General features: G+C 40.6%; 1 protein-coding gene across 1 annotated transcript in view; it reads left to right on the plus strand.

Moving 5' to 3' along the window:
- The window catches only part of dnah9 (dynein, axonemal, heavy chain 9), a 585,611-nt gene that overhangs the window by 162,007 nt on the left and 399,001 nt on the right, over positions 1-24,603 (plus strand). Inside the window, exons 29-34 of the mRNA XM_063074264.1 lie at positions 6,866-7,023; positions 13,082-13,220; positions 15,809-16,096; positions 17,978-18,188; positions 18,607-18,734; positions 20,534-20,642. Coding sequence (XP_062930334.1) covers positions 6,866-7,023; positions 13,082-13,220; positions 15,809-16,096; positions 17,978-18,188; positions 18,607-18,734; positions 20,534-20,642 — 1,033 coding nt within the window. The remainder of the gene's footprint in view (positions 1-6,865; positions 7,024-13,081; positions 13,221-15,808; positions 16,097-17,977; positions 18,189-18,606; positions 18,735-20,533; positions 20,643-24,603) is intronic.

Here is a 24,603-nt window from a genome sequence, read left to right on the forward strand (position 1 = left end):
AGAAAACTGCAGCTCAGAAATGGTCTCTTTGGCCCATCTAGCCTGTGCCAAACCATTCAAACTGTGTAGTCCCATTGACCTGCCCCAGACCATGGCCCTCCATATCACTCCCATCCATGTACCTATCAAAACTTCTCTTAAACATTAAAATCACATTCACCACCTGCACTGGCAACTCGATCCACACTCTCACCACCCTCTGAGTGGAGGTTTCCCCTCATGTTTCCCTCAAACAATTCATCTTTCACCCTTCATCCATTGTAAATTTTCTTTCAATCTTATTTGCATCTTTCCTGTAGGTAAGTGACCAAAGTTACACATGATACTCCAAATTAGGCCTACCTAACCTCTGTGACAATGTCAACATAGCATTACTGCTGTTATACTCAATTATTTGATCTGTGAAGGCCAATGTGCCAAAAACTGTCTTTATGATCTTCTCTACCTCTGATGCCACTTTCAATGGATTATAGACCTGGATTCTCAGATCCCTTTGTTCTACCAAACTCCTCTGCCCTACTGCTCACTGTGCAAGACCTGCCCTGGTTGGTCCTGGCAAAGGTAACACTTCACACTTGTCTGCATTAAATCCCAGCTGCCATTTTTCAGCCATTTTTTCCAGCTGGTCTAGATCCTTTTGGGACTGGTGTTTGTCATCTATATCAACAATTTGGATGATATTGTGGTTAACTGTATCAGTAAATTTGCAGGTGAAAAAACAAGATTGGGGGTGTAGTGGACAGCGAGAAAGACTATCAAAGCTTGCAAAAGGATCTAGACCATCAGAATGGTAGATTTTCAACAGAGCAAACCAAAATGAGGAGCATTCAAGGCAAGTCAGGGAAATGATAATAAAGAGTGGCAAGAAAAAAGTCCTGGCTTTTTAAAAAAAATAAAGCCAGGACTTTTTTCTTGCCACTCTTCCATAAATACCTTTTTATGCAAGGCCATGAACTTCATCTCCAGTTGAAGCCACTGACTTCTGCAGCTCACTCAGAATGACTGTTGGTGTCACAGTAGTCTCTCTTACAACTGCCATTTTAAGTTCAGAGGTGTGGCTGTGGTTTCATATTTTTTTCCACTTTTTCCCTCAATGGACTGCACTGAGCTCCAAGGTGTGTTCAGTGCATTTGAGATGGTCTTGTACCCTTCCCCAGATTTATGCTTCTTTATTATTATTTCCCTGACTTGCCTTGAATGCTCCTCATTTTTGTTTGCTCTGTTGAAAATCTACCATTCTGATGGACTTTACAGAGAGAGGTGATCCTCCAAGGTTATACGTATACCACACCTGAGGAAAATTAGTGTGAATACAATTACAAAGGGGATAAATACTTTTTCAGCCCCACAATTTTGGTTTTCAAATTTTAATAAATTGTTGACCGGTTTTGTCATTTTTCTTTTGAATTAACATGATGTAGTTCTGTAGATCAATTTGAAAAATCCTACTTCAATACATTTTAAATTTAGAAAATGAGACAATAAAATGTGAAAATAGTTATGGGGGCTGAATACTTTTCAAGGCACTGTACAACCAAATGAAACAATAACCCTCTGAACTGTGGTGCTCCCACAATACATAACTATATCAAACGCACATGAAACAAAATATTACCACAAATCAGTAAGAAATAATTCAAAATGCATGTGAAATGCGTAGCACAAGTAAACAGCTCTCTGTCCTAATGATGGGGCCAAGGTGGTGGCAGGACATTCATTAGGTCTTACAGCCTGAGGGAAGAAGCTATTCCCAGACTGGTGGTCCTAATCCTGATGCTCCTCTACCTTCCTCCGATGGGTGGTAGTGATCCTCAACAATGCTTAGGGCCCTTTGTATACAAAAGCTCCCTGCAAATGTCACAAATAGGGGGGAGAGGGACCGTGGTGTTCCACTTGGCGGTTTTTACTGTCCTCTGTAAGGTTTTGCAGTCTTCAGTTCCACACAATGATACAGATAGACAGGACAGTATTGATGGTGCTCCTGTAGAAAGGAGTTAGAATGGGGGTGGGTAGCCTTGCACAATTCAATCTCCTCAGAAAGTGTGGACGCTGCTGTGCTTTCTTGACTAATGAGGTGGTGTGGTGACTACGGTCACAGATCCTGCAACCCAGCTGGGTCGTTGGGGTGCAGTACAGATAAGCACTGCACCGGTTGCCTCTATCTCTCACGGTTGTGGGTGAGTGCCCGGGTTGTGGCAAAGCTTTCTCTGGTCCACTATGCAATGCTGTCTCTCCATTTCTTCCTCTGTCTGTCCCCATTTTCTCCCTGCACCATTCCCTGAAGAATGGTCTTTGAGAGTCCACTTGATCTTTTTACGTGGCCTTGCCATCTGTTTCCTCTTCTTTACTGTGGACAGTAGATCTTAGTAGTGTCTCATGTGCTGGGTGATGGTTCTTCATACTTCATCATTTGAGACATGGTCTGTATAGAAGATGCTGAGGAGCCTTCTGAAGCATCTCATTTTTACTGCCTGGACCTTCTTTTGCAGTTCTGCTGTCAAGTCCATGATTCGCATGCATACCAGCATGGCGGGTCCAGGTTAAATCATCTGATATGTGCACACCAAGAACTTCGTGCTCTTCACTCCCTCCACAGCAGAGCCATTGAACACCTCCCTGAAGTCCACGATGATCTCTTTTGTCTTCTCCACATTGAGACTCAGATTGTTGTTCTCACACCATTTGACAGCCCCTCCACCTTCTCTCTGTATGCTGACTCATCATTGTTGCCAATGAGGCCAGCCCCTGTTGTATCACCTGCAATCTTGACGTGGCTTGAGCTGGATCTAGCAGAGCAGTCGTGAGTCAGCAGCGTGAACAGCAGTGGGCTGAGTACACAGCCCTGGAGAGGGGGCACCAGTATTGATGGAGCTTGAGATGTAACAGTGAGAAAAGGGCATGCCCTGGGTACTGGAGGTCCTTAATAATGGATGCTGCCTTTCTGAGACATTGCTCTTTGAAGATGTCCTGGGTACTTTGGAGTCTAGTACCTAAGATGGAGCCAACTAAATTCACGACCCACTGCAGCTTCTCTCAGTCTTGTGCAGTAGCCCCCCCCCATCCCATACAGGCAGAGATCTATAAAAGTTTTTGAGTGTATTTGTTGACATACCAAATCTCTTCAAACTCCTAATGAAGTATAGCTGCTACCTTGCCTTCTTTATAGCTGCCTCAATACGTTGGGACCAGGTTAGGTCCTCAGAGATCTTGACACCCAGGAGCTTGAAGCTGTTCACTCTCACCACTTCTGATCCCTCTATCAGGATTGGTGTGTGTTCCTTCATCTTATCCTTCCTGAAGTCCACATTCAGCTCTTTCGTCTTACTGACGTTGAGTGCAAGGTTGTTGTTGTGACACCACTCCACTAGTTGTCGTATCTCGCTCCTGTACGTCCTCTCTCCTCTATCTGAGATTCTACCAACAATGGTTGTATCATCAGCAAGTTTATAGTTGGTATTTGAGCTATGTGAGTGACACAGTCATGAGTATAGAGAGACAGTAGAGCAGTGGGCTAAGCACACACCCCTGAGGTGCACCAGTGTTGATCATCAACGAGGAGAAGATATTATCACCAATCTGCCCAGATTGTGGCCTTCCAGTTAGGAAGTTGAGGATTCAGTTTCAGAGGGAGGTACAGAGGTCCAGGTTCTGCAACTTCTCAGTCAGGATTGTGGGAATAATGATATTAAATATTGAGCTATAGTACATGAATAGCATCCTGACATAGGTGTTTGTATTGTTCAGGTGATCTAAGGCCATGTGAAGAGTCATTGAGATTGCATCTGCCATTGATCTATTGTGAGTAATAGTTGTTAAGGCAGCTCACATTATTCTTCTTTGGCACTGGTATAATTGTTGCCTTTCTGAAGCAAGTGGGAACTTCCACCCGTAGCAGTGAGAGGTTGAAAATGTCCTTGAATACTCCCGCCAGTTGGTTGGCACAAGTTTTTAGAGCCTTTCTAGGTACTCCATCTGGGAAGTTCTGCCTTGTGAGGGTTCACTCTCTTTAAAGACAGCCTAACATCAGCCTCTGAGATAGAGATCCCGGGGTCATCAGGTGCAGCGGGGATTTTCACAGTTGTAGTTATCTTCTCCCTTTCAAAGTGGGCATAGAAGGCATTGAGTTCATCTGGTAGTGAAGTATCGCTGCCATTCATGCTATTGGGTTTTGCTTTGAAGGAAGTAATGTCTTGCAAACTTGCCAGAGTTGTTGTACATCTGATGTCGCTTCCAACCTCATTAGAAGTTGTCTCTTTGCCCTTGAAATAGCCCTCCACAAATCATACCTGGTTTTTCTGATGCAGACCTGGGTCACCAGACTTAAATGCCACAGATCTAGCCTTCAGCAGATAATGTACCTCTTGGCTCATCCATAGCTTTAGATTTGGGAATGTACAGTAAGCCTTTGTAGGCACACACTCATCCACACAGGTTTTAATGAAGTCGGTACCCACTGCAGCATAATCATCCAGATTCGAAGATGAATCCCTGAATACAGTCCAGTCCACCGATTCAAAGCAGTCCTGTAAGTGCTTCTGTGCCTCCGTTGTCCATACCTTCTTCGTCCTTGCTACTGGTGCTGTAGTCGTCAGTCTCTGCCTGTACTCAGGGAGTAGAAGTACAGCCTGGTGATCAGACTTCCCGAAGTGAGGGGATGGAATAGCACAGTAGGCATTCTTGATGGTGGTGAAACAGTGGTTCAGTGTGTTGTTTACTCTGGTATGCAAGTGATCTGTTGCTGCAGCTTTTTGTTTGTTTTCACTGCCCTCTCAAATAATGCATCCCAAACCATAACAACTTGTTTTAGTGCCTAAGAAAATAGTCGGACAGAATAGCTCCTTCATGAAATTATACAAGTTGTCTTCTTAGCCAAATTATTGTGATATGTGATATGGCTCATTCGTTAATTTATATTTTAAATGAAATTGAAGTATTATTATTCTCATTATAGTGAATGGTTGTGTGAACAATTAAAAAAAACCTGTATATCTTCTGAAAGTTGAATAACGGAGATGATCAAAATTCTCCAGTAGTACAGCTGCTGATAGTTCTTGCATATAGCCATGTTCTGTCTCATTCATTCTGCTGAGGTTGTATTTAAACCTGTCACCAGAGGGAGCCATCTACTGACACTTGGCAAAGACATATTTAAATAACTGAAAATCCATAAAAATTTGAAGTGAAACAGAAAATTCCAGAGACATTTACTAGACCAGGCAGACTCCGTGAAAAGCCAAATATCAACCTTCGGTGAATATTTTCAGCTTTTTCTGTTTTTACTACCTGTTGACAAAGCTTTTCTGAGTTTGTTATTCTATCGGTACAGAAGTTGTAAACAGAAATAAACCCAAAACCTTTTTATATTTGAATCAAAATGCATCGCAGTGTGCTCTACTTGCCTACAAAATCATCAGAGCCCATTGATCACATCATTATAAGTACTCGGAGCGGCAGTGGTTGGATAATATGTTGCCTTGCTAGCAATGCCCAAATACAAGGAAAAGATGCTATTTTAATAACAAAGTTTACAGATATTTTACAAATTCATTGTGCACATGTCTACTCTCTTCATTCTTGTCCTTGGTTTATTAACACGCGGGTCACTAGTCCCAAGGTTTAGTGATTCATATCAGGATATTTGTCTGCTTAATGCTGCTGTATAACCAAGGAGTATTACTGATTTCCTGTTCAACCAATCCTCAAAGCTTGGCAATAAAAGCAATTTTGGAAATGCAAGTTTTTTTTTCATATTTTGTGTGCATTTTGCCATCCAATGTGTATCCCTGTTGTGGAGTCAGTAAGAAGGGAAACGTCTGCATGGGACCTATGGGACCACCAACGAGCATGGATATATCTCCAGTCCTTGACTGCCCTGTATGGTTTGAAAATGATCTAAGTACCCCCTTGTATGAATTATACTCCGACACCCATGCTGCTTCTTCTTGGACTCGTAGCTCCCAGTAGAGCATACGCCATTGAGGACCTCGCTGGTGGAGTTCTTCGATGTTTCTTTAATCCATTCTATACACCGTGAAGGGGATTGGCCTACACAGCTTCCCCAGAGACCCAATGGCTGACCTTACCTGTTTCCACCTCTAACAACGGGGATGTAGGTTTTTGAGAGGTCGACTCCCATCCTTGGATCCTGAATTATGCTTGTGTTAGGGATATAAAGATCAGACATTTTCAAGTGTTCTGTCTTTTTACTTTCCAGTTTTCACTTCCATGAGGAAAAATTAACAGGTACTGACCTTGGGAGTTAACACGTTCCACATTGAGGCAAGCAAGTGTTAAGGCCCTGAATCAGTGTCGGTGGAAGTCTTGCTTCAGGGCCAGAAAGCTGTGTATTTAAGTTTTGACAAAAAGGCAATAATCTAGAGTAATAACCTGGCACAGTGCTGAGATGCTTCTATTCTGTTGGAGGCGCCATATGAGACTGGAATAGATAGATAGACATACTTTCTTGATCCCAAGGGAAATTGGGTTTCGTTACAGTTGTACCAACCAAGAATAGAGTATAAATATAGCAATATAAAACCATAAATAATTAAATAATAATATTTAAATTATGCCAGATGGAAATATGTCCAGGACCAGCCTATTAGCTCAGGGTGTCTGACCCTCCAAGGGAGGAGTTGTAAAGTTTGATAGCCACAGGCAGGAATGACTTCCTATGATGCTCAGTGTTGCATCTCGGTGGAATGAGTCTCTGGCTGAATGTACTCCTGTGCCCAAGCAGTACATTATCAGGCACAGACTGCTCTCTCAGATAGGAACAGAAAGGATCCCATTATGTTTTCTCTCTGTATGGTGAAGTTCAGAATGTGGAGCTATTTGTTATGTTACTATGTTGGTGTTCCCACAGGTGAAATCGATTCAAGATGCAATCCGAGACAAAAAATCCCGTTTCAACTTCATGGGTGAAGAGATTAATCTGACCCTGTCTGTTGGGATCTTTATCACAATGAATCCTGGATATGCAGGACGCACAGAACTACCTGAGAATCTGAAGGCCCTGTTCCGGTGAGTGTCCACATTCAGCAGATCCACTGGTAGGAGCACCAGGTCCATGACTGTTGTATTGTAAGTTGTGTTACTGAATGCCATGGAACCTGTTAGCCACCCAGTGGCTTAACAACTGCACACTGTCTTTAGCGGAAAATATTTAAAAATGATCAATCATTGTATAGTACAGGTATCACTACATGGACTACACAATATTTTCATAGATATTTTTTGAATAAAATTGATTTTGAATAAGGTCAGTAATTCCCCAGACACTGTCAATAAGTTTCTCCAGAGTGCATAAGGCTGTTGCTGTTTGAATCACATCATACCTTTCCTGAAGCAGTGTTGACTTTATGACTGTGACTGTACTAACAGTGAAAAGGTAGCGTCACTGCGTACTGGATATTCTCTGCCTTATGAGGTGTGAAAGTGATCATCCTTATTTTTGTGCATCTCTAATTTGTTAGCAATATGGACGTTATCGCAGGGGGGCACTCGACTTTTAAAGTGAGCTTAGTTAGTTTGGGGTGAGGAAAAAATGTGGAGTCTATGTTAGTTTTGTAAAAAGACTCCAGCCAGAAATGTTTTGTTGAGAAGGAGGCTCAACATATAGTAGAAATGTGTCAAAGTTTTCTGGTCCTGATGCACTATCAATTACTCCACAAGACTGGAAGTAGAGTAAATACTGAATGGCTTTTATTAACAGTAAAATGGATCCATGTCCATGCTGTATGTCTGTCCTGGACTGAGGGACGAGTAGTGACACAATCGCCTTTATTCAGGGGTCTGTGGGAGGAGCCACAGGAGCAGTCAGCAGAGGGGCGTGTCCAGGCATGTCCAGACAGGTAACCCAGTTACAACCTATATACATGGTTTACCACAAGTCCGTGAGCTTCTGACATTGTGGTGAGTAGAGCTCATGGAGAGAGAGAAGTTGGAAGCATGTTGTGGTGGGATCATGGAGAATGATTATGGAACATAAGAAATGAGAGCAGGAGTAGGCCATCTGGCCCGTAGACCCTTCTTCACCATTCAATAAGATCATGGCTGATCTGACCAAGGGCTCATCTCCATCTACCTGCCTTTTCCCCATAACCCTTAATTCCCCTACTATGCAAAAATCTATTCAACTTTCTCTTAAATAAATTTACTGTGACTGGGATTGCAGGGTTTTTATATATTGAGGATGGTGACGGCTGGCTGGAGAGTAGCTGGAGTGGGCACAGAGAAATTGAGGAGGAGATCAGAGTGAGGAGCATTGGCAGCAGGTTTGGTGGGATGAGGACTCCCTGGCAGTTATCCAAGTTAAATTATATGCCCTTTAAGCAATGCCATACCTGGACTTAATCTTCTTGTTAAGGGTTTCTTTAGTGTGAACCTTGTCTATGCAGTAGAATTTTGTGCATTTGATTCAAGATAAGGGTTGGATGCTATTTGACATCACAGTGTCTGCCCAATGTCTTTTATGAAGAACTGTGCCAAACAAGTGATGGGTCCACATCTAATTTAAGAAAGTATGCTACTGGTGCACTATGTCCTGATCATATTTGAGGCCGTACATAAAAATATTTCATAATGTGAAAGCCTTTTTAGGTCACTAGCTTTATAACAGCCAGTCAGGATATTTTTCATTTCTACTTTACGACAGAAGGATAAAATGTGTCTTTGTTTTAAGTTAATTATTTTTTCAATAGGGCCATATTTTTCCATAGGTTTAATCAGCAAATCTTTGCACAGATTTCATCATATGATAACTATACCCAGTGCCATAGAAAATTTCCCAGCAAGATGCCTTATCTACTTTCCTCCCTTACCCTCTGCACCAAGCACTATCTCAATGGTTCTGTTGAACTTCCTGCAGAACCACCCTGCTACAAGTCATTCTCTGACCATTTCTTTACATTCTGCTCTATCTATGTGTACTTCCTTGCATGACATTAGAGATGGTACGAAAGATATGGTAGATTCCAGTTAATTGCGAAACTTCAGGACCAGGACATTTTGGCCCAATTAGTCGAAGTTTCATGGAAATAGTTTTTAAAAAAGTATAAAAAGAGAAACTACTGATTAACTGAGTAACAAATTATGTATTTAAATGAAATACAGAACAAATTAGAACATTGCCAATGCTACTACAGTACTATAACCTATATATTGGTTCCTAATGTTTATTGACAGAGAAATTCATCCTGTGTATACTGGGTGTTCTGTTGATTGACTGTAAATGAACAGAATCAGTACAGTCACCTGGTGCAGATAATGGCTGCCTTCATATAATGCTTTCAATGATTGCATTTTCGAAATCTTCATTTTCTTTGTAACATTCAAGATGATAGCCAAGCATTCAAATTCTTCATTGTTCCCAGTGAAATCATTTCATTTTCACTCATGGCCATTTCTGGCACCTCTAAGCTTGAATGCTTGAAACCTCAAAGAGTGAAACAGTTCTGAATTGTCTTACTGCTAAGTTCTTGCTAACTATTAGTGACAATAATTATGTTTTTTAAACACAAAGACACACAACTGATGCTATTTAAAAACTTTTTGCTCTAAACACTGTGGTGTCTAACAGATCAACGCTAGTTAGAAATTGTTCAGAAAGTCTCCTGCCCCAATTAAGCGCCATATTGTCCCAAATAAACAAAATAAATCCTGGATATATTCTTGATTAGTTTTCTTTCTTGAAGAGTTGTCCAAAAGAAAAGCGACTGCCCCCATTAATTGATGGCCCAATTAAATGGAATCTTCTGGTGTTATATTGATTAACAGTGTATAAGAGAATTATAATACGGAAATGCATCCTTTGGCTCAAGTTGTGGATGCCAGTCATGATATCTACCTATCCTAACCTCATTTTCCTGTCTTTGGTCTTGTTCCTTCTAAATCTTTCCTATCCATCCACCTGTCCAAATGTCTTCTGAATATTGCAATTGTACCTGCCTCTGTCACCTCCATTGGCAGCATGTTCCATATATCTACCATCTGCTGTGTGGAAAAACTCTCTTCCCAGATCACTTTTAAATTTTACCTCTCTCATCTTTCACTCTGCTCTCTAGTTTTAAACTTCTCTACCCTAGAAAAAGGGTGGCTGGAGATGCATCTCTAGCAAAAGAGGTGTAAGGTGCTCCTTCTATCCGCTAGCATGCAGGTCACCCTTGGACAAGGTATAGCACCTGCTTAACCATGGGAGCAGGAGGTGGATGGACGTATGAGCAAATGGTGCGTATCCCAAGTCCTGGTGAGCAACCCCTGACACCAGGCAGACAATCTCTGAAGAGTATGGATAATGGCTGGGGTCACCTGTCTTGTAAATAAATTGCCCAGAAGAAGGCAATGGCAAACCACTTCTGTAGAAAAAATTTCCAAGAACAATCATGTTCATGCAAAGACCATGATTGGCCACGTCATGGGACACAACACTTAATGAATGAACGGACCCTAAGAAAAACCATTGTGATTATCTACTCATTCTTTGCGTCTTATACCTTTTTAACACGCTATAAGGTCACCCCACAGCTGACTCTGCTCCAGAGAAAATAGTCCCAGATTGTCAAATCTTTCTTTGTAACTTAAGCTCTCCAATTCCAGCAACTTTTCTGCACCGTTAGTTATATTTTATATGGCCACTACCCACAATGCTTCAAGTGCAACCTAACCAACAATTTGTGCAACTATAATTATACTCAAAGCCTTGGGCAATGAAAGCAAGCATCCCATGTGCCGTCTTCCCCCCTTTATCTACCTGCATCTCCACTTTTTGGAAACTATGTACTTTTCCTGAACAATCTGTCTGCCACATTGCCCTCTGAGCTTTCGATACTTCTCCAGCTCAGGCCTTTTGAAAAGTTAAATTCTAATTTTAACACTACTCTTCTTGGTTCTCTCTGCTCTTTCCAAGTTCCAGGGGATCCGGTTGCCCCTCACAGCTCGAAGACATAGCGGTTAGTAGGTTAATTGGTCATTATAAATTGTCCCATGATAGGTGGGTTGCTGTGCAGTGTGTCTCATCAGGAAATAAGGGCCTGTTCTGTGCTGTATCTCACAAGTAGTATCTCTAAATAAGTAAGTACCCTGTTCTTCTCTACCCCTGCTCCTTTTTTTAAATGTTCTGTCAGCTGAGGATTTGGACACCTGTCTTAAAATCCTTATTAAGCTTACGATGTTTTTACTTGGCTAAAGGTGGCATAAATTGTAATAATATAAAAGCTGCAATACTTAGACTCTGTCATATCCTTATCAATCCAATCCGATGTTGGATTTCTGTTTTAAATGTCAATGATTTGGAAGGCGATTTATTCCATCAGAACTTGCTTAAGCAAGTTGCACCTTGTATATTTTACAAATTACATAGTCTCACCTCTTCTGTCAGGTTGCATAATTCAAATTTTTCATTTTGTTTTACTTTCCTTAAGACATACTTTTAGTAATTGATTTTTAATAAATTATAACTGTGTGGAAATGTGTTAAATATAAAAGACCAGCTGAGTGACAATGTTTTTTTTCCAAATGACTCTAAACTGTATCTTTAAATGATCTATATTCTATCTATACACATTTCTTACTGCTTTTTACTTTGTGTTCAAGGATGCCAAGCCAAATTCACAGCATAGTTTGGAAGGTGATACATTCTTCTGAATGACACTAACGTGTATTGGTAAACTTCATACTAAATGTATCTTTGGGTGGGGGTCTTAAAGCTAATGGATAAATGATGAACACAGCATGTCGAGCTTTAAGTTCCCGTGGACTTCAAATCAGAAAGTTTTATGAGTATGAAGAGGAAATTCTAACCACTAAAGAAATAATCTAGGAAGCACCTTAAACTTAGTATCATGGATAATCCAACATTGGAACAGGTGTTTTGATCTATTCTGACCAAGGTGCCCATCTAAACTAATTCTATTGACCTGCTTGCATTTTGGTTATATCCCTCAAAACCTTCAAACCTTCCAGTTTAAGATGCCACTGGTGAAGCCGAGTATCTACTTTTTGGCGGCAAACAAAAGAATGCCACTGAACACTTTATTAATAACCCTTTTTCTGGTAAAATTTCTGGTGAATGATCACCACAAAATAGAGAGGCAAAAGCAAGGCGAGTGGGTATGAGGCAGAGTTGAGGTGAGCAAAGGTGTGGCCTGAGAACGAGGAAAGGCCCAAGATTTGATCGATCTAAGTGCCAGGCCGATTTGGTGTGGGCTAAAATGTGATGGCAAGGTCCAGGCCCAGCGTGTATTGAAAGGATAGGGCAAGGGTGCTAGAGCAAGGAACAACACGATACTTGGACGATTTAAATGCCAGGCGAGATTGAAAATGTGGGGACCAGAGACAAAGGCTGGGCCAGTTCTGCTCACTGCTCCATGATGTTTACTCAGCTCTGTGCTAATGTGAGGCTGTGGTCTGGTCAGGCTGCAGTAATGCCTGGCCTCGTGTCTGTGGACTCACTCACTCACTATTGTTCTGAATGTTCTCCAATTACTTTTACCGTGTGTACGATTTGCTTTCTTTCACTCTGCACATTGGGTGTTTGACAATCTTTTTTTTAAAAAAAAGGTTCTTTTGGGTTTCTTTGTTTTGTGGCTGCCTGTAAGGAGACAAATCTCAAGGTTGTATAATGTATACGTACTTTGAGAATAAGAGAATAAGTGTACTTTGAACTTTGAAACTTTTCCTATCCATGTACCTGTCTTTTAAATGATGTTAGCATACCTGCCTCTCCTACCTCCTCTGACATCTTCATTCCATGTACCTTCCACTCTGCATGATGAATTTGCTCCTCTGATCCCTTTTAAGTCTTTCCCTTCTGACCTTAAACCTATGCCCTCATGTTTTTGATTCCTATTCACCAGGGGAAAAAAAAAACTACATGCATTAAACCCATCATGACGTTATACAGCCCTTTTAGGCCATCCCTCAGTCTCCTGTGCTCCAAGGAATACTGTTCTGAAGCATCAAAGAGGAGTTGACATTTCAATTTTACCAGTGCTGACCTAGAATATTCTAAATAATGTGCTTCTTATGTCAGCACTCTATTGTGATGAAGAAGTTCACTGAAAACCATTAACTTCTTTTCCAGACCTTGTGCCATGGTGGTCCCAGACTTCGAATTGATTTGTGAAATCATGTTGGTTGCTGAAGGTTTCATTGAAGCTAGGCTGTTAGCTAGGAAGTTCCTCACCCTGTATCAGCTTTGTAAAGAATTGCTTTCCAAACAGGTATGGCTGAATGGTTTATGATCTTGAAAGATCTATGTTACTTCTTTTTACCTTAACTGATTTTGTGAATGCTTATTGCAGATCTCAGTGTGTGGCTCTTAGCTTACATGTTGTAATTGTGATTTGGTGTATATATTATGCAAAGAAAGTTGATAATTATTGGGACTATTTCTCCAATTCCTGACACAGTGATAATGCTGTCACAGCGAGAGCATCCTATGCACAAAAATCAAACATAACTATATTATCTCATTCAGAATTTGGACTATATTTAATATGTGCAGCCTGTCTTGCTAAATTGCAACTGTGACATTCCTAAGAAACCTTGCACGGTAGAAATTCATGATATTATAGAACAGGCTGCAGTTGACTCTGAAGTACAGATTTCCCAATCACGATTGCCTTATTTCCAGCTCGTCCATTAATTACATTATACACAATTCTTATTATGGAAATAGGGATGCACCTCCCTGTCACACTGTAACCATGTTATGACTTGGAATGCTGCAGTTATTTAGTCTAATGCCTTTTGTAATCTTTATCAGCTCTCTGGAAACTTCTATCGTCTTTACAATTGATACTGTTCAAATGAAGTGTAATTTTTAATGCCACCTCCAGGACACCCACCATCCTCCTCCGCCATTGGCAACTGGAAGTTATCGAAACCAAGCAGAAAATGAAGCTAAATAGCATACAGTGAAAAGGCAATCTCTTCACGGAATAGACATTTAATTGTTTTCTTGAAATATTTCCCACCTGTATAACGTCTGGAGACCAGGAGGGCCTCTTAATTGGAACATCTAATATGAGAGGTTTCATGTTTTTATACAGGCCTAATTAAAGCATTCAGACTGCTTGCTATTGCTGAGTCAGGATCGCTCTATGTCTAAACTAAATCCCTTGTAACAACAAGAGAATTTTCATGAAGGAATGTTTCTTCAAAAATCAATAAGTGCTTTAAAACTGTTCTCATTGAATATCCATCGATATTCTTGTGAAGCAAATGCATTTTGTGCCAATTGTACTGATGGGATTTTCCCCTGGCTGTGTAGTTCTTGAACCTGCTTGAATTGCACAAGTATAATTGAGTCTTCACTAATACTAATGCACAGTAATAAGGTGCGAGAATACCAAGAGACTTATACTAATGAAAGCAGGTATTGACTATGCTGCCTCCCACCCCTGCACACCTGAGAATTATATGACATATTTTTACATTTATTATTATTGATTTTAGTTTCACTGATGTTGTACCACTTAAAAGAAATCCCAAAAGCAAATGTAATCTGTTATTGATGAGATCAATAATTCAAAAGACAAGCTTAGCTTTAACTCTAATAAAATTACAATGTAGAAAAGATTTTCATGATTAAAGTGGCGCTGAAGCATAGAAATTATAGGTGAAAGCCAATAAATTCCTTCCTAGAACTGTTTCCCCACTGGGGTGAAATGGTTTTGTGTGTTTGCATGAAATTCATTTGCTATGTTCAGGAGTTGTTCTGCATTTCAAATGTTTTATATACATTGGTGAACCTCTTTATTAAAATAATGGACAAAGCTTTTGTATAAATGTCGTAGTTGCAAGTATCATGAATTGTCATTCCAACTTGTAAACAATTAAGGAACGATTTCTTAAAAATATTTTATGTAGTCTAGTTATAATTAGCAGATTTCTTTGAGAACTCGATTATTTGAATAGTTTTTAAGTTATCGTTTCAAGCAAATTTGAGTTGTTCTCCACCATGAATAGGTGTCCTTGTTCATCAATCACTGAAAGTAAGCATGCAGGTACAGCAGGCAGTGAAGAAAGCTAATAGCATGTTGGCCTTCATAACAAGGGGAGTTGAGTATAGGAGCAAAGAGGTCCTTCTGCAGTTGTACAGGGCTCTGGTGAGACCACACCTGGAGTATTGTGTACAGTTTTGGTCTCCAAATTTGAGGAAGGACATTTTAACTATTGAGGGAGTGCAGCGTAGGTTCACGAGGTTAATTCCCGGGATGGCGGGACTGTCATATGTTGAAAGATTGGAGTGACTGGGGTTGTGTACACTGGAATTTAGAAGGATGAGAGGGGATCTGATTGAAACATATAAGATTATTAAGGGATTGGACACACTAGAGGTAGGAAACATGTTCCCGATGTTGGGGGAGTCCAGAACCAGAAGCCACAGTTTAAGCATAAGGGGTAGACAATTTAGAGCAGAGTTGAGGAAAAACTTTTTCACGCAGGAGGTTGTGGTTCTGTGGAATGCTCTGTCTCAGAAGGCAGTGGAGGCCAATTTTCTGGATTCTTTCAAGAAAGAGTTAGATAGAACTCTTAAAGATAGCAGAGTGAAGGGATATGGGGAGAAGGCAGGAAAAGGGTACTGATTGTGGATGATCAGCCATGATCACAGTGAATGGTGGTGCTGGCTCAAAGGGCTGAATGGCCTACTCCTCCACCTATTGTCTATTGAATAAAGAAGGTAAAGCTCTTCCAGAACACTGTTTGCTCAGAGGACAATAACTGCCTCTTTGTTGGATCATGTCATTGCTTTTTTTTAAATCAAGTGCGTGCTTTGCTTAGCCTCACCATTGTCTTTTGCTAGGATCACTATGACTGGGGACTTCGTGCTATCAAATCTGTGCTTGTTGTGGCTGGTTCACTGAAAAGAGGTGACCCAGAACGCCCTGAAGACCAGGTCCTGATGAGGGCCCTTCGGGATTTTAACATACCGAAGATAGTCACTGATGACGTGCCTATTTTCATGGGTCTGATCAGTGATCTCTTCCCTGCACTGGATGTCCCTCGAAAGAGAAATCTTCAGTTTGAAGGGCATGTGAAGCAGTCTGTTGTAGACCTTAAACTGCAGCCTGAAGACAATTTCATTTTAAAAGTAAGTGACAGATTTTTGGTTCAATTTTGTTTAGCCTTAAGATTATTTTTTCACATTTCCAACTGAAATTAGTAGCTGAAAGTTCATTGATCAGAATAGAATAGTGACACAAGTGACTGCAGATGCAGTAATCTAGAGCAACAATGAGATCTGTGGAGGAACTTAGCAGGTCAAGCAGTGTATTTGGAGGCAGAGAGATAGTCGATCTTATGGATCGAGGCCCAACATGTGAAAAGGAAAGGATAGTGGATTGGGTTCAAATAAAGGGCCTAACTGTATTTGGCTCTGGTATGCAGTTCCAGAGGACTGCTGTTGATGTTCTCTCGGGTTAGTTGCTCTCCAACTTCAGTCTCTTTGCATTCAAAAATGGAAGTGAGTAGTAAGCTGGAGAGTGGTGCTGGTACATCTGATATCCTGTTCTTCTGTAAGACTCTCCACTGAGCACAGGAGTAAGATAACCATGTATGGAGACAAGGGTTGAATACACGTAGCATCCAAAATTTTCCATAGATGCTGCATGGCCTGCTGAGTTCCTCCAGCATTTTGTGTGTGTTGTTTGTTATAGAAGCATAGAATCCTGCCGAAGGGTCTCGGCCCAAAATGTTGACTGTACTTTTTTCCTTGGATGCTGCCTGGCTTGCTGAATTCCTCCAGCATTTTGTGGGTGTTGCTTGGATTTCCAGCATCAGCAGATTTTCTCTTGTTTGTGAGAACATTAGGAAGTTTTTTGACAAGAACAGGCCATTCAGCCCAACAAAGCTTGCCAAATTCCTATTCACAGAGTGTGTTGAAATAACTATCAAGTTTTGATTTGAAAGTCCCTAAGGTACTATTATCAACAACACAACTACTTGTTGTGTCCACAAGTCACTGTGTAAAGAAATACTTCCTGATTTAAGTCTGAAATCTCCCCTTAAACAGTCTCCACCTATGGCCCTGTGTCCTTGATGATGCATTAATTTTGAAGTAGCAGCTAGCAACTACTTTTCTTGTACCCTTAATAATTTTGAACACTTCTATGATGTCTCCTCCAATTCTATGTCTACTTATGCTAAAATGATTTAATTCATTCACTCTTTCTTCATAGCTCATGCCCTGGAGACCTGGAATGAGTGTCTAGTTGCCCTTCTCTGGTCTCTCTCTCGTGGCTTCACATCCTTCACACAATATGGAGACCAAAATTGTACACAGTATTTAAGGTGTAGCGTCACAAGTGCATTATGCAGCTTAAGGAGAATGTCTCTTGACTTGAACTCCAATGAGTGCATTATATAGCCCAACATTCTATAAGCTTTTGTTGGCGCGTGGCCAAGTGGTTAAGGCGTTCGTCTAGTGATCTGAAGGTCACTGGTTTGAGCCTTGGCTAAGGCAGTGTGTTGTGTCCTTGAGCAAGGCACTTAACCACACATTGCTCTGCGAAGACACCGGTGCCAAGCTGTATGGGTCCTAATGCCCTTCCCTTGGGCAATATTGGTGGCGTCGAGAGGGGAGACTTGCAGCATGGACAACTGCAGGTCTTCCATACAACCTTGCCCAGGCCTGTGCCCTGGAAACCTTCCAAGGCGCAAATCCATGGTCTCACGAGACTAACGGATGCCTATACTAATAGCTTTTGTAGTGGTGCATGCTGGGATTGTGCATCAGTCCAACCTTTCAGCACTGTTAGATGTGGTGGATTTGTCGAGAAGTGAATACCTGACCATTGTTTTCTTGATTGACTGTTTTGGAGTCTTGTGTCTGAACTGATTGCTTTGTGTAACAAATATTGTTGAATTGTAATACCTATCAGATGTAAAACATCTTTGATGAAATGTGATAAACTATTATCAGTATATATGATCTTTGTTTCTTGGCTCATTATTGATATTTACATTTTTGCAGGTTGTTCAGTTGGAAGAGATGCTTGAAGTGAGGCATTCTGTGTTTGTTGTGGGAAATGCTGGAACTGGCAAAACTCAGGTCCTGAAATCCTTGTTCAAGACTTACCAGAACATGAAACGACGACCAGTCTGGGCGGATCTTAATCCCAAGGCTGTCACCAATGATGAGCTCTTTGGAATCATCAACCCAGCAACCAGAGAATGGAAAGATGGTGTGTAACAGTTTCTTAAAATGGTTCTATTCAGTTACAACCATGTAAATGAGCACATGCCTTAGTAGAATCAAATGAGTGAACAAGTATTTGGGCATTCAAAGTACAAAACAACCTTCTGTATTAAAACATGAGCTTTGATCCAAGTATTATTACAAAAATCTGTTGTTAAATAGGTACATACATAGGTTATCCACGTTTGCATGTGTAAGCTGTATCAAATGCTACCGTGGAGTGTTCCTTTCACTTGTTGAGTAAAATTCTTTTTAGCAAGGAGAGAAGATTAAAAGTTAAAATTGCTGTATGTCGAAAACTACTTGAATTCAGGGCTAGCTGGTGATGTAATTTTTATCCCCATGCATCTCTCTGAATTGTCTGTATGTCAAATGTAAATGTTTTTTTTCTGTTAAATTCTTAGGGCTATTTTCAAATATTATGCGTGAACTAGCAAACATCACCCATGATGGTCCTAAGTGGATCGTGCTAGATGGTGACATTGATCCTATGTGGATCGAATCTCTAAACACTGTCATGGATGATAATAAGGTAAGTCAATATCTGCATCCCCAACTGAACCGGTGCTTGGAGAACAAATACAGGAAAAAATGATTAATAATAGGTTAACTTTTCTGAAAAAAAGCTGCTGCATAATTAACTTAAATCATCCTGATACACAAATTGCCATAATGGTTAGATAAGTTATAAAGGCCCATTATTGATACTCGGCTGACATTTACTGGGAGAACTACAGCCCTCATGTGAGGTTATGCTGAAGGACAATTTAATTTTTTTCAATTTATCTAACTAGAATCACCATTTAAGTGAGCAATGTGATGTAAATAGGGAAGCACCATGCTCTCCAACAAAACTGATTCAACTTCCTTCCTACAAATCCTTATGCTGTAGTTTCTTCTTTTCCTTCAGTAACTTGACCTCTGCTAGGACACGTAGGGGTCAGTTGCAGACAGGCAAAGTCAATGCCAAAAAGCAGACGCAACCCTAACCGCACAAGGTTCAATTCATTCGAGTGGTTATAAGTTCTCGATAGATTTGGCAGTACTGTAGCAAGGATATACATGAATCCTTAATCATTACCCCTTTTGCAACCATGTTGTTCATATTTTTCCACAAATACACTGTTTTGGAAATACTAACATACTCAGGTCAAAACCCCCAACTGGGCATGGAACAGATAATGAATATACATTTGCCTAAGCAACACATACAAAATGCTGGAGGAACTCAGCAGGCCAGGCAGCCTCTATGGAAATGAATAAACAGTTGACGTTTCAGGCTGAGACCCTTCTTTAGGACTTACAACTAGTTTTCAATATTAAAATAAGCTTACTTTCTGCTTGGTAAATATTTAGAACTGTTAGACGCTATCAGTGGCAATTTGCCTTTAAGGCTCTGTTTAAATTAAAGTTGTATCTCATTAAATAAATTCCTCTACAAGGCTGGAATGAAACTTTGCACGTTTGCAAGCAATTTTGATAAAGTTTTCACACTCTACTTATCTTCTAAACTCAATAGAGACAGTTGTTTTTATCTCTATGACTGCTGTCTTTAATTATCTGTCAATTGTTAAGACTTCCAGGAGCCACAGTTTTCAACAGGTAAGCAATAGTACGATGAGCTCAGAAGTTATTGTTCGGCTCTTTATTTCTGCATCTTCTTGTTTTGTAAGGATCTATTTTTCCCAAACACTTCTCCCTTCTCCCCTAAGCCCTGCAAACTTTCTTCTTCTAAACGTTAATTTAGTTCCTTTGGACATCATCACCAAAGTGACTTCCAACTGGTGCTTTCAGATGTAACTTTTTTACTATATGCTTTAAAAGTACTGTATGTCATGTAGCTACTGATCCTTCTGCACTGGAAACAATTTCCTATTTTCATCATTAAAACTAATCACTTCCATTAATTCTCCCATTAATTGATATCAAAAATCACATTATTACTATCATATCAGTTTTTGATCTTGTTCGTCCATTGTCAATAAATTTCATGATCTGCTTGATCTTGCTCTGCTGGCATCTGTCAATCTTCACATTACTTCCTCTGCCTGTCATTAATATGTTATTGAAAACTTTTTCTCTGATAGTATTCTTGCTTTTGCAAAACTTCCTAAAAAAACATCCTTTTGGCCATAACTTTGCCTTCAAGCCTTTCCATTCATCTAATTCTTCAGGCTTTCATTGATTTTTTTCATAATTTTTCTCTTGGAATGCTGCATTTCTAGAAGTAAAGTAAACAGGACTTTGTTGTTTGAGTGCTATCATCTGTGGACTTTTGACATCTGGGAAAAACAGAGTTTTCTTGCTGAGTTTGCTGTTGCTTTACTTTAGGTTTTGACTCTGGCCAGCAATGAACGGATCCCTCTCAACCCCACTATGAGGCTTCTGTTTGAAATTAGTCACTTGCGGACTGCTACACCTGCTACAGTATCTAGGGCAGGTGAGCATGAAATTAACCATTAATATTATAATATTTAGTGAAATTATACAACAGACCTAATCAAATGCAAACCATTTTATCTCTGGAAAAGTTTATCTAACAGTCCAATTTATGTTTGCCACACTGTTGAAAAATTGTACTGAAGAAGGTGCAAAGCAGATCACTAGGATTTTCTCTGGAATGGAGCAATTCAGCAATGAGAGAAAAGGGTGGATAAAGCTGAGCTTGTTTTCTTTGGACCATAGCAGGTTGAGTGAGTCCTTATTGTGACAGGCAGTATTTAAAGGGAGATTGTGTAGATAATGACAAGCCTTTCCCCCTGACAGCATTGTATGGAGCTGTGGGACACAGGTTTATGATCAGCAGAGGAGACTTGAGGAAGATTTTCTTTTTATCCAGTGGGTGGTTGAAATTTAGAAGACAAGTAAATCCAGATCATGCAGAAAAATATTTAGTTGTACGTTTGAAATATCATGGGATGGAAGGCTATGTGCTGAATGCTGAAAATGGGATCAATATAGATAAACATTTGATGGATAGTACAGACAAGACGGGCCAATAGGTCATGCTGACTCACTCAGTGGCTTTATAATTCATATCTTCCACAAAGGAAAATTGATATGTTAACTGGAAATCTATTGTCCACATTTCAGTATATTTTTACAAGAGTTCCACATGGCAATGTTCGAGGTCCAGCTATCTAGTTCAGCGGTCCCCAACCACCGGGCCGCGGACCGGTACCGGGCCGCAACCATGTGCTACTGGGCAGCGAAGAAACCTTTCCTCATTCCCTGTCACGCCCACTGTTGAGCCATTACGCATGCGAGGTCATTACCCGCGCGTCATCCATGTCAGCGCAGGAAGAAGATCAACTCCTCGAGCTTGCAAATGATGGCGGGCTGCAAAGTACGTTTGACATAACATCTCTGTCGGCATTCTGGATCAAAGTCAAGGCTAAATATCCTGAGATAGCCACAAAAGCACTGAAAATGTTGCTTCCATTTCCAACATATCTCTGCAATGAATGCAACAAAAACTAAATTGCGGAATAGACTGGACATAAGGAACCCCCTTCGAGTATCGCTGTCTCCCACCACCCTTCAATGGCACCGTCTTGTTGCAGGGAAACAAGCCCAGGGCTCCCACTGATTCAGCGATATTGTTGTGTTGCAATAATTTTATATGTTCATACGGGGAAAATATTGCTGTGTGTTTAATATCCAAACGTTACTTAAAATGTTATGATGCTATTGACTTAAGTGACTTGTATTGTATAACCATATAACAATTACAACATGGAAACAAGCCATCTCTGCCCTTCTAGTCCGTGCCGAATGTTACTCTCACCTAGTCCCACCGACCTGCACTCAGCCCATAACCCTCCATTCCTTTCCTGTCCATATACCTATCCAATTTTTAAAAAAAATGATAATATCGAACCTGCCTCTACCACTTCTACTGGAAGTTCATTCAACACTTACTTCAAGCTCCCCTGTCCTCCCTGATAATTGACTTATCACTATATTCATGCGAGGAAAATATGCGCTGTGTTTAATATTAAATTCATTAGATAAACCCTTTTAGAGACAAAATTGAGTGTATTAGCCACTTATCACCTATATTCCGGTCGTGATTAACACACCCCCCCGCCCCGAACAGAATCACCAAAAACGATTTGTAGAAAAAAAATCGGCACGTACACGCATGTGCACTGGTGCCCGCGCAAGGCTTCATGGTCATGGTAGTCTTTCTTGGGGTAAACACAACTTATTTGACTGCTACTCTTGTCTGTTGGCAACCCTACCCCACCCCCCCACCCGCCACCAGTCGGCCGGTCTGCAAGAATGTTGTCAATAATAAACCGGTCCGCAGTGCAAAAAAGGTTGGGGACCCCTGATCTAGTTAGTTCACCAATGAACTTTATTTATCATTAAATCAGGTGGAGTTGTTTGCTGATGGTCATTTACTCTCTACAAAAGAAGCAGTTCATGCCTGCATTCAGCAAGAACTAGACAACATTCAGGCATGGTCTGATAGGGAGCAATTAATGTGCATGACACAGAACTCCCAGGCTATGACTACCTCCAACAGGTCCAACCACCTACGCTTGACATTCAGTGGTATTAATGTTGCCAAGTTCCACACTCTGAGTCATATTGTCTGGAAACTCAGTAGCTATTCATATAATTGCTGTGACAATAAGAGTATGACAGACGCTATGTAGAGCAGTATTGAGTATTCCATCACATATCTGATTGTGCCTTTCCATAATCTACAAGGCACAAGTCAGAAATATGATGGTATACTTTATACTTGACTGAATGAGTGTAGCTCTGACACAATTCAGGGCACATCAGACCATTTGATAAGTACTCTTTCCACTCTAAACACTTAATTCCCTTCACCATTATTGCATAGTGTATAGAGGCTAGTGCCTCTGCAACCCATGACCATCCAGAAGGTCAAGCACTTTAGGGAAGTGGGAACAATACCAACTACATGTTCCTCTCTGAGTCATGTGCTATCCCGATTTCAACTATATCATCTCTCCTTAATTGTCACAGCATTCAAAACCAGAGACTCCCTACCCAACAGACTTATGGGAGCACCTTCATCAGAAAGACTTTCATCGGTGTTTTGAGGGCCTGTTCTCCACCTTACACAAAGGTCTTGACACTGTTATTACACCACATTCCAGAGGGTGGGGAATGCAGAGGGAGTATTTGGTAGTGAATTGAGGTGGGATGGAGAGATGAACAGTGGGGAAGTTTTGAGTAGGGTGGTGAGAGGATTACTGAAGAGGATAACTATGGGAATGACATGGAGGAGGAGGTCAGAAGGCAGAAAAGATGATCAGCTGGTGACTAAAGGAATTATGGAGCTGGGTAGTGGGAAGAGATCTGAGGAGGCATGTGAGTATTGCCAAGCTTGGAGCATTTGGTATGATCATTTGTTGAAGATCAATTTTTCAAATACCTGGCCGGGAGGCAGGCAAGGATAGACTTTTCAAGTGCCATTAGTTATGCATTGCACGTTCATGGACGTCCTCGTGTACTCAACAATTTTATGCAAAGAGATGTCGGTTAAATGTGTCCAAGTACATAATGCTAGTGTAAAGCACTTGGATGTGGTTACTGGTCAGGTTTTAAACAAACCTGAGAGGAGACACAAGAGCAAACAAATGCTGGAAACTGTCTCTTTTTCCCCATTAATGCTGCACATCCAGCATTTTATTTGCTGCTTTAAACAAACTTCATTCGCATAAAACCTTCTTAAAGCCTTCTTTAATAATTGAAAACACTTAACATGTGATGTGCAATAGATACTTTACAGAAAGTTGCTATTAGTACCTGAGACTGTGGTTGTTGGTTAAATCATTTGTTTAGAGCAGGTTTTGAGGAGAGTAAACCAATGGTAAGTTTCATTGCTAAAACAGGCACAGAAGTTATTGACAAATGCAAACTACTGCATCAGCTGGGAGCCTGAAATAAAAAGAGAATGTTAGGAATCTTCAATAGGTCAAGCAATATCTGTGAAGAGAGAAATAGATTTAACATTTCTGGTCAACAACCTCTTGTCTGAGAGAAGATCATCAACCTGAAGTATTACCTCTGATTATCCACAGAAGTGTTCTGTGTTGTTCTGCCTGAAAGCTGGTTGATTGACCAGTCATTGATAGAATAAAGTGAGAACTGAACAGCGTGATTTTTTGAAGTAATTTGGATAACAACAAAGAGTTGTTAATTGTAAGAAGGATCCTGTAGAAATCAGTGTCTAACATGCCCAATTGGCCTATATGAAGTTGAAATAACCCAAGAGAGGGCAGTCATGAACTCCATAGTAAGAAACAAAATATTTCCAATAAAACAGATGAATGTAAAATGTTCATCTATTTCCTCTTCTTTTTTCTCTGAGTTCCTCTCAGCTGCTAAGTCCTAGTTGTACATTTTCATTGAAGTCA

The sequence above is a fragment of the Mobula hypostoma genome, chromosome 22, assembly GCF_963921235.1.
Source record: "Mobula hypostoma chromosome 22, sMobHyp1.1, whole genome shotgun sequence".
Taxonomy (NCBI): Eukaryota; Metazoa; Chordata; class Chondrichthyes; order Myliobatiformes; family Myliobatidae; genus Mobula; species Mobula hypostoma.